A 10006-nucleotide genomic window follows, 5' to 3' on the forward strand; every position below is an offset into this window, starting at 1 on the left:
CACATTATAGCAATAATTTCCAATAGATTAATCTTGAGTCATGAAACTAAACTGACACCACTTTGGCAATGACATGGAAAAACAGAATATTAGAAAAAACCAAAAAAGACAAGTTTAACAATTAAAAAAAAAAAAAAAAATCTCATTCAATATCTAACTAAATTGTAAATAGAATGAATTTAGATTATCTCTATTCTACAAAAACAGGAAATATCAGCCACTCCCCATTTTCCCGCCAACTCGCCCACGTCTTGTTTCCCGCCCAAAATCATCGCCCAACCGCTAAGCGACACGTGGCACATAATGGCGGGAAATGGCCGCCCTGGCGGGAAAGTGCAGCCCTGACCCTTCAACCGAAATAATACCATGTGGGTTCCGTTGCCATCAGAACTTTGTTGCAATAAAAATGGCCTTCCATTTTAAGCCATGTCATAAAAGTTGCGACTGCAGACTTCTTTCTATTGTTGTATGTGCCACAAAGAGGGCCTCACACCGATACTGCTCCAAGTTTATCACCATAATATCCTATCAGAAAACATATATAGAAAGTATGGTAGAGAACGGATTCACACAAGCATGATGACAACTTGCGGCAAAGTGAAGGAGCAAAAGCAGAGGAAGATGATGAAGCTGGAGATTAAAGAGCGAGATGATCAAGTTCATGCTTTGTGAAAATGAGGGGAGGGCCTGATTGCTCGGATAAATGGACGGCATGCTTGTTGCACTGCGGAGGCGAGTACTGTTCCTTATCTGTTGCTTTGGGGAAGTTTTCTCTTTCTCTGGACGCCGAAAGCCGAGTTTGTGTTCCATCTGTTGCTAAGTATAGTAATGGGAACAGACAGGAGCTCCTCTGATGAATGAGGTCGGCGGCTAGAACTCTACAAGGGTTTGCGTAGGTGTTTTGTCATTTGCAATAATCCGTGGTTAGTGTTCTAAATTAAGGGCGGGCACAGATGACTAGAGCGCAACTTTGGTCCTGGAAAGCCTCTAATCCAATGCTATAATTGTGAGGTTTGTGAAGTCTGAGGAGTCACTTTGTGATTTTGTGAATTTGGGTCCCACTGCTAAAAGCAGGCCGACATCACGGGAGCCATTCATCGATAATCAACTCCCATTTTATTATGGTTCTGAAATTAGAGATAATCCACATCCTGCGTAGTAGCGACTATTTTGCATCGTCCGTTCGATGCAGTTTTTTTGTTTTGCTTCATTACGTCCTGATGATCTTTTCCAATGTCTTTTTCTGGTTGTTTTTGTTTTTGTTTTTGTTTTTTTTGGTACGGTCGTCTTTTTTTTCTTCTTCTAACCGTGCTAAAGCACCCTGATGTTCTCATCAAGTTGTCCGGGGAACTGTTTAGGGTGAAACATACTTTCAGGACCTCATTATAAAAGCGCAAAAGGGAATAAGATTAGTTCATAGGGTATAGTAGTGATGGATCCAATATTTCTATTCTGAACTAAAACGTAATAAAAGAAATTCAATAATTGTTCACAGACAGATTTTGACATGCGAAGCGCGGTGATAATAACACTTGCACATCGTATTGAGTCCATGTGAGTGTATTACTCCAAGAAGGAGCTACCATTTCAACTTTACCTGTTCTTGCATTATGTTGCATTATCTCTTTTGACTTGATTGATGTGAATAATAATAACAGAGAATGACAGTGAGAATCCTGTCGCACTGAATTAGTCTCAGGAAGGCGGTCAAGGATTAATACAGGTGTTGCAAAGGATTAGAAGGCGAGAGTGTTGAATTCCAAGATGCCTGGCATACTCTGTTGCACACGAGGGTTGAGGAAGGAGATGTCAGAGGGGGTGACGAAGGTACAATGCCAGACAACCAAAACAGAAACCTGAGCAACAGGAAATCGACTCCAGGTCCACCCGTTCCGCACTCCAGCAAGAAGATAAGTGTGTTTGAATATGTCGCTTGTGTACTGAATGTTCAAAAAACGAATTTTACTCGGTTGCTGTTGGAGCCTCGATCCACACTCGCACAACTTGATGTGAGTCGAACGGCCCGCATGGTTTCCGGGAGTTTCTTCGCTACAAAACCTGCAGAAAGACAGAGACTCGAGTCGAACTAGTCGAATAACTGGTCTCTGCTAAGAAACAAACCATAGCTTGAAGATTTATCTGGTGTAAGGAAATACTCATATATTTTTCGAGTTGTTTTTAATTCTTTATTTTTATTTTTATTTATGACCGACCGGTGCAGATGACCGACCAGACTATCCGCAGCTGGAGTCTGATCAAGGGACACACAAGCGTGTGCAATTGCAACCACTACAAATCCACGGCAATTTATGAGTACCGTCTTGTGGGATGTAAAAAGGCGAGAAACGTTAACTGGACATTCGAGTCGATAAGCACCAGACTAATTATGTCCCTCTCTATCTCATATGTATATATAGAAAGCATTGTTTTTTGAGTTTATTTTCAGAACTAAACGAAATCGGTTAAAGAAAGAACGCTGTGGGTCGTTGAGGACTAAGGTTTGCAGTCCATTAAAAGGAATGCAATGCATGATCTCTGATTCCACATATTGCCTACTGAGAATTTTCAGAGCGATGGCAGTTATAATATTAGAAACAACAGCAATTTCCTCGAGCTCTTTCTTCAAAAAATCAGAGACTCTGTGGAGGCATGATTTGGTCGCGATAATTGAATACAAAATACTCGGGTGAAATCGCACTTCTAATGAGCTGCTAGAAGACTGGTTCCAGAAAGTCTACTGTTACTTACATGCAATTTTTCAAGAGCTCATGGGGGCAATGGAGACTTTAGCCAACTAGGAAATCAGGGCGGAGGTTCTCAAGTGGTGTAATCCAATTGCAACGAAATTTTCTGCGTCGATTAATGAAGAGTGCGAAATCATGCACCAGGGATCCTAAATTTGCAAGTCAATTGCGAGGGGTAGCCAATCGCATGCTCGTTTGCAATCACCGCAGCGTTCATCAACACACAGCCTAGTAACTCAGTTGAATGTCGAGCAATTGACACGGAGACTGAGCGCCGTGTGAAGCTATGACCGCTTTCAGGAACTCGGAAAGCTCCTGAAAAAGTCTTGGGACAGGATCTAAGTTCGACCTATGGTACCAATCACTGCATCGTCGCAGACCTAAAACCCAAGCGGCGTTGACCACCTCTCTGCGGGAGATCAGTGTCTTGTTCTATGTGTGCATGTCCCCACCACCACCAAGTCCCGGACTATGTAAGGTTGGGCGACACGATTCATTGCACATCAATTTGTGACCCTCAGCTTAGAATCCCTGCCGTCTTTCTTTGATGTCCAATCTCTTCGATGGTCCAGTGTTAGTACATTCACTGCAACCTATCACCGCCAGTTGTGGAGGACAAGCGCAAGGCGAAACCACTGGTCGTGTTAGAACACAGTCAAGTTGCGTTAACAATCCATGACAATGGCGCAGAGGAATCCTAAGATGGTGTCAGCTCGAGTGGCAGCTGCGCTGTTCGTGATTCTGGCGGGGTGCATTTCGCAAGCACTGGCTGTGTATGGTCCAGGTAGATGGGATACAGCTCATGCGACATACTATGGAGGCAGGGATGCGGGCGGCACAATGGGTACGTTATCTTTCTTGTGACAAAATGTGTTTGAGCTTAACATCTGGTGCTGCACGATGTCGGTGCAATTGTCTGAACAAGCAACACATGTCATCTCATGTAGGCGACCGAGACGGTCTTGATGTAGCAACGTTTTGTGTAAATCGCTGTACATCGTCAATCAGAATGTTGTCCCATTACTGGACGCATCTCTTGAAGCTTGTTATAGTGTAGTAGGATACAACCAATAGCGAATAAGTGGTTTCCGTAAATTCAAGCAAGATTGCAGCAATTTATAAGGATTGATGAGCTGACTGGACCTTGAGAATATGCATCTCGCATATCCACGTAGTTCCTCGTTCGGAAAGAATGTTCAGTGGCCACTTTAGTTGACAACATCCTATTATTGGATTGAATGTGCAGGAGGTGCTTGCGGGTATGGGAATTTATATAACACTGGTTACGGTGTTAAAACGGCCGCCCTGAGTGCGCCGCTCTTCAAAGGTGGAGCCACATGTGGAGCATGCTACGAGCTCACTTGCATTCTCAGCCAATCCAAATATTGCTACCAGAATAAGAAGATTTTAATCACGGCAACAAACTTTTGTCCCACAGGATCCACGGGAGGGTGGTGCAATCCTCCCCGAAAGCACTTCGACCTTTCAGAGCCCATGTTCACCACCCTGGCAAACAGAGTCGGAGGCGTCATCCCTGTCAACTTCCGAAGGTACTGCATTGATCCCCCGTTCTTGCATCATTGCTCTCACCTAGTTTTCCTCGGGCTCTGCAACCGAAGGATGAACCTGTCATAACACTGCAGTGAATAATGTTTCTCTTGTAATTCAGGGTGCATTGTTACAAGAAAGGAGGGATGCGCTTCACCATCAACGGGAACCCCTACCACATGATGGTACTCGTCTACAACGTAGCAGGCGCCGGCGACGTTCAACAGATGTTCATCAAGAGCCCGACGACAGGGTGGCTCCAAATGTCGCGCAACTGGGGCCAGATTTGGACATACAAAGGGGGCCCCCGGAACATAGTTGGCTTTGCCCTCTCCTTCCGAGTATATACCAGCGACCGCCGGCAAGTGGTATCTTACAATGCGGCCCCTGCGAATTGGAGGTTTGGCCAGACCTTCAGCAGTGGTGCCAACTAGATGGACACACATCACTGCGGTTGCAGAAATGGCATAGCTTTAGCAGCCATCGACCATCCATCTCTGCGTTTTGTAAACTAAGCAGTGGCGTGATTTTTTTTTCACCCGCCCGCTCCAGCTCCAAGCCATACCTACCTTACGTGCTTGGATGCTTAAGCTCTGAATAACGGTGCAATGTAGTTGCTAGCTCTGAATAACGGTGCAATGTAGTTGGTAGCTATGACAAACGGATTGCACATGTAGGAACCCACCCGGAGAATAATGACGTTGCCCCAGTAGCCAATCCACGTGAGATAGTTGCCGAGGTGCTGTGCACATGTTGCACCACCCGCTCCCCTTCTGTATCACTTTTCGTAGGATCACCGTTACTACAAACAAAAACACATAAAAAAATTCAAAAAATAAAAATGAAACACTAAAAAACACACAAACCCCCCCCCCCCCCCAAATAAGAATCCTAGCACATCCCAGCAGTGCAAGAGCGGAGATGAGCTGCTCGCACCGAGTTTGAGGAGTTTGCGTTCCGTGTGGAGCGTGTTTTTGAATACGCCCCCCGGACGTTGTAACGCATATTTCCACCTTCTGTTTAATAAAACAAAGAATAATACCTTCTGTTTATTGTTGAGCATGGCTAACATCGCACACAAAACGGAAAGGTATCTGGTTGCCCTTGCTAATGTGGTAATAGATATGAGCAAATGAGTTTTTGTTTGGATGATATTAACATGAATTGTTTGCGCTCGCTCAAACTGGATAGTTCTAGTAAGTCACTCCATTCTTGCAAAATTTGGAAGTCCCCTTTAAGGTATTCCATCGAGCGTCGTAGTATGATCCACAACGTAGCCATCAGACTCGGTTTTGATGGACTTCGGATATTTTATTCAGAAATTAAATAACAAACAACTCTGGATGGAAAACCGCAAGCAAGAGTTCAGATTACAATTTCTCTCATACATTCTCTAACATTCATTGAAAATCCTTCGACAGTAGATTTTAACTACTGCCTTGTCTACGAATTACTTCATACTTGCTTTCAAGAACTTTTTAACGTATTTGGGGCACTTGATCAATATCGCAACAATGACTACCTACATAGGAACCTTTAAAGACTTAGTCACTGAGAGCATTAGTTGGCCAACGGTACGCTGGAAAAATGGCAGACTGAGTTGAAGAAAAGCACTTTTTAATCTGAAACCAGCACTATTGCAGGAATTTATCCTTTCGTAATGGCGCGTAGGATTGTGATCACCTCTACACAATTTCGCCATTCACAGTGTTGGAAGCTTGCTAGTCAGCGACCAGGCTCCGAAAGTAGGACATCAGCCGCAACACATACAATTCCACAAGCTTTCATCACGCATTGAGCATGTTCTGCATAACGTCACAAGTCAACCTTCAGCATCCAACAGATATAATTTCATCAAACGAGCTTCACGACAGGCGGTTGTGGTGCGACATGAGGGACTTGTAGACAGATTACAGCTCTTTGGGAACACGCTTCATCGACTTCGAGAATTGAGCATGATGTAATCAGAGGAGAAGAAGCCTGAGAAAAGCTTCGAGAATTCAGATTCATGCACAGGCCGCTGACTAGCACAAGGGCATAATCGAGGATTATGAGGATTGCATACACCAATGGCGAGCTTGTCACTCACGCTTGAACGAAAGCAGTTGGTTGCGGAAACAAGATCAGCTAGTGTGCTGGAAAATTCTAGAGCCCAATTGAAGCACCATGCACGTAGTGTAAGATGCCCATGGAATGAGAGATAGTCTTTGGTAACGTCGAGACATTCGACTCCCTGTGATGAGAAAACTCCTCAGCCATTGTGCATGATGGCTATTCCAGTCTTGAAGCAGATGGAGTAGGATTTATTGTGTAGGAATGATCAGGGATATCACTTAGTTTTCATATAGGTTTCACAGCTTCAATATCACATGCAGGTTCGTCTCGGCATCACCAGAGGCCAACTCTGATTCCATCTTCTGTTGCGCAGTTGCCTGCTCCAACCTTCATTCACTGCGTGCATTGTGCTGCTTTTAAATGAAACCATGTGTTGCAATCCTCTTCATATAAAGTGGATATGGTGAGCTGTAACGTTGGCAAGACTATCTGGAAAAAAAAGAAAAGCATATGATTTTTTCTATGATGCTCACAGAATTGAAAACATGCACAATGGTACCTAGTTTACCCTGCTCTTGACGTGGCGAAAATCCTGCTCATGTTGCACCTCATTCATCAAGTATCATACGCGGGCTGCGCAATCGGATTTGCTCCAGTCGAAAAATCCTGCACTGCTAGCAGCTAACTTTGCTTTCGTTGAACGATGTGTTGTGGTTGAGTCGCTGTCATGTTTAAGGTTATTGTTAGTCTGTCAAATAAATTGAAGTGAAACGGATCGTTTTCGTTCCAATCGGTGCGGATCGGATTTAGTGCACGTAGCAATCAGGAGGTTTGAGTCAACAGAAGGGGTGGAGAAGGAACGAGGATAGAGTGCTTTTTGCAAAGTTTCACTGAATGGCTGAAACCGGGCGCTGCAGTTTTTCCAGCTTAATGGTACACCCCTTGTGCCGTTTTCAGGAGCATATCCCTCGACCGACTTAACAAAGATTCTCAAAAGACGGTGCACGCTTCAGTTGTGCTGATCAGAACCCAATTGGAGCTTACAATAATTCGTGTGATCTTCTTGATAGTGAGTTCCCCATCTCGGTGCACCTTTGCTTTTCTCAGCGCCGGATCATTTCTCTGACACTCTGAACATGCCAGGTACTGAATAGGGTTCGAAAGACCTCTTCGTTCATCTGTAGGTTGATCCCTACTCAATGAATACCCACACACACATGCTCTCTAGCTTGGAATAGGCTTCCCGCAAAGCTGCGGAGAGAGTGAGAAACAAGCGAAACTGCAAATAACCCTCTCAATTACATGGTCCTCGTCGTCTCAGTATATGAGTTGTAACAAGGATCCGTTTTTCTGAATTCCACGTCCTCCCAAATTCTTCAAAATGGGTTCACGTGCAAGCTAGAGTCCATCTGCAGTTTCGTGCGAGAAACTTTCACTGTTGGGGTTCTGAACCGACTCAAGTGAGAGACACGAAACCCTTTCGTCGATGCGTCTGGTTTGGATTAAGTTACAAGCCCCCAAGGAATCTCCTCACGAGGAGAAGAGTACACAGGTAGGGACAAACCCATGGTTCTGAACAAAACAAAATCCACGTATCTCTCTCTCACTCATCTCATGAAAAACCAAGTAGCGTCATCCCCTCCCGAAGGATAACCATACCCTGCACAGCACCAGCTCCAACGTCTGGATCTCTTCACGTGGTGTGAAGGTGCAGTATCGGCCTTGATCGATCGGTCCACAGGGAGACGAATCTAGACAAGTTGCATGCCATGTGTTGTCAAAGTCGTGGATCCTTTGACACAAATCTTCAGCTGTGAGGAGGGGTTGCTCCTCCTCGCCTTCTGACACGGCCACTGAGGCCACCACCACCACCAAGCCACGAAGAAGAGCACCGGGTGTCAGTCAAGCTCCTTCTCTTCGCCAGGCCTGCAAGCAACACCAGGGCTTCACCGCACCTGCCCTGCATGGCCACAGCTCAGACACTACCATACTAACCTGAGCCACAGCAACTGCACTAGCAACTGCAACTGCATTAGAAACAGCAGCAGCAGCAGCAACTAGCCCTACAAATCTAGATCAAACTGCAAACCAGGGTGCAGAGTTCAGCTGCTCGGCAACCCAGTTCCTGGATCCATGAGCTTGGCCTGGAGCATGCAAAACTGCACTCTTGCTATGAATCAGCCACACCCTCTCATTTACTATCCCCTGTTATCTTTAATTCTTTTATCCAAGTAATTATTATTATTATTATTATTATTATTATTAGTTTAGGGGAATGTTAAATACACCCAAGCTTTTACTAAATTGACCCATCCATTCATGGAGAAATAAAATGACCTCTAGTTTCATTTCTCCACTATTGGATCTAAAACCAGTGAAATCTAACCAAATTCATCATAATTACCATATTCTTCATCATGGATAGGTAGATTTAGTAAAAACCTCGGTCTATTTAACATTCTTCTTATTTTATGGATAGTTGGTTGTTTGAAATTTTTAAACCATCCAACTTTTGGATTTTCTTTCCTTTTTGTACATTACAATATTAACTCATTTTTTGATTATATTATTTCTCAAACAATCTCATTCAAAGAATTAGACATACCACCAAAACATTGAAAAATCAGTTAAGAGGTTGGACTTAGAAAGAGTTATTTTCTTTTCTTTTCTATTCTTTTTTCCTTCAAATTGTGTAAATGAAAATTTAAACTTTTGATTGTATGTTGTTTCAAATAATTGCATTATTTGAATTGTTTCAATCAATTTACATGTTTTTTATAACTTTTATATTAAATCATTATATACAGAAGTTTATATACAATGCAATTGTGTTTTGGAAATAAATAAATAAAAAATAAAAACTTATTCAATGTGATATTTTGATAATGAAGTATTAATAGATATAATTTCTGAATTTCACTTTACATTTTACTACTAACTCTTATGTAATTTTTATTTTAAAATTGGCATAAAATATTATAATTATATATTTATTTTTTGGATTTGGGTTTTATTTTAGATTCTAGTATTATTCTAAAACAAAATTCATAAATGCAATGAATAAAGAGTATTTTTTATAATCATATTTTTACTTTGTAATATATTAATGATTTGTAAAAACATGTCAATTACAATACAGTAATAATATGAATTTTTGATCTTAAATGAACTTGTAATTAAAAAAACAGGAAAAAAATATAATACAATAATATAAGATCTTCATAAAATGATGTCGTATAGAAATTAAAATTTTTCTAGCTATAATTTTTATAATATTTTTATTAATCAATTTTTTTAATAAAACATAAAAGATATGAAGATTAATATCTTACAATTTAAATTCTAATAAAAGAAAATAATTGAGATAATATAATTATTTATATTATGATTGCTGTTTTGTACTTATATTATGAAAATTATAAAATAAAAGACTTAATATTATTCAAGAAAATAAAATAAAAAAAACATCAAATAACAAGCATAATATCAAAAAATAATAATAAATTAAATATTTTTATTGTCTAGCTATAAAATGATGTTGTATAGAAATTAAAATTGTATAGCTATAATAAAATTATTTAGCTATAGTTGCTAAAATAAAATTATCTAGCTATAGTAAAAATGATGTTTAAAATTTTTATCTATATACAAACACAAAA

At 41.3% G+C, this 10006-nt stretch overlaps 1 protein-coding gene across 4 annotated transcripts; it reads left to right on the top strand.

Annotated features, from left to right (window-relative positions):
• Window positions 1-99: 99 nt before the first annotated feature.
• LOC112295049 (expansin-A6) lies at window positions 100-5403 on the top strand. Of its 4 annotated transcripts, none has more exons than XM_090244368.1 (5): window positions 100-1881; window positions 2222-2338; window positions 2570-3588; window positions 3991-4294; window positions 4414-5403. In XM_090244368.1, exons 3-5 carry the CDS (start codon window positions 3420-3422, stop codon window positions 4724-4726), a joined length of 786 nt encoding a protein of 261 aa, XP_090100494.1. In that variant the 5' UTR covers window positions 100-1881; window positions 2222-2338; window positions 2570-3419; the 3' UTR covers window positions 4727-5403. The 4 variants fall into 4 exon arrangements, with proteins under 4 accessions (XP_090100494.1, XP_024401935.1, XP_090100493.1 ...); XM_024546167.3 differs by having other exon boundaries at window positions 100-1554; window positions 1694-2338; XM_090244367.1 differs by having other exon boundaries at window positions 2222-3588.
• The last annotated feature ends 4603 nt before the right edge of the window (window positions 5404-10006 follow it).

Source organism: Physcomitrium patens, chromosome 18, assembly GCF_059467195.1.
Source record: "Physcomitrium patens ecotype Gransden chromosome 18, ASM5946719v1, whole genome shotgun sequence".
In the NCBI taxonomy this organism is placed as follows: Eukaryota; Viridiplantae; Streptophyta; class Bryopsida; order Funariales; family Funariaceae; genus Physcomitrium; species Physcomitrium patens.

Coding starts and splice junctions, on each gene's coding strand:
- LOC112295049 (XM_090244366.1), top strand. CDS start 3,420: ATGACAATGGCGCAGAGGAATCCTAAGATGGTGTCAGCTCGAGTGGCA. Junction 3,589..3,990: donor GGATGCGGGCGGCACAATGG/GTACGTTATCTT, acceptor TTGAATGTGCAG/GAGGTGCTTGCGGGTATGGG. Junction 4,295..4,413: donor ATCCCTGTCAACTTCCGAAG/GTACTGCATTGA, acceptor CTTGTAATTCAG/GGTGCATTGTTACAAGAAAG.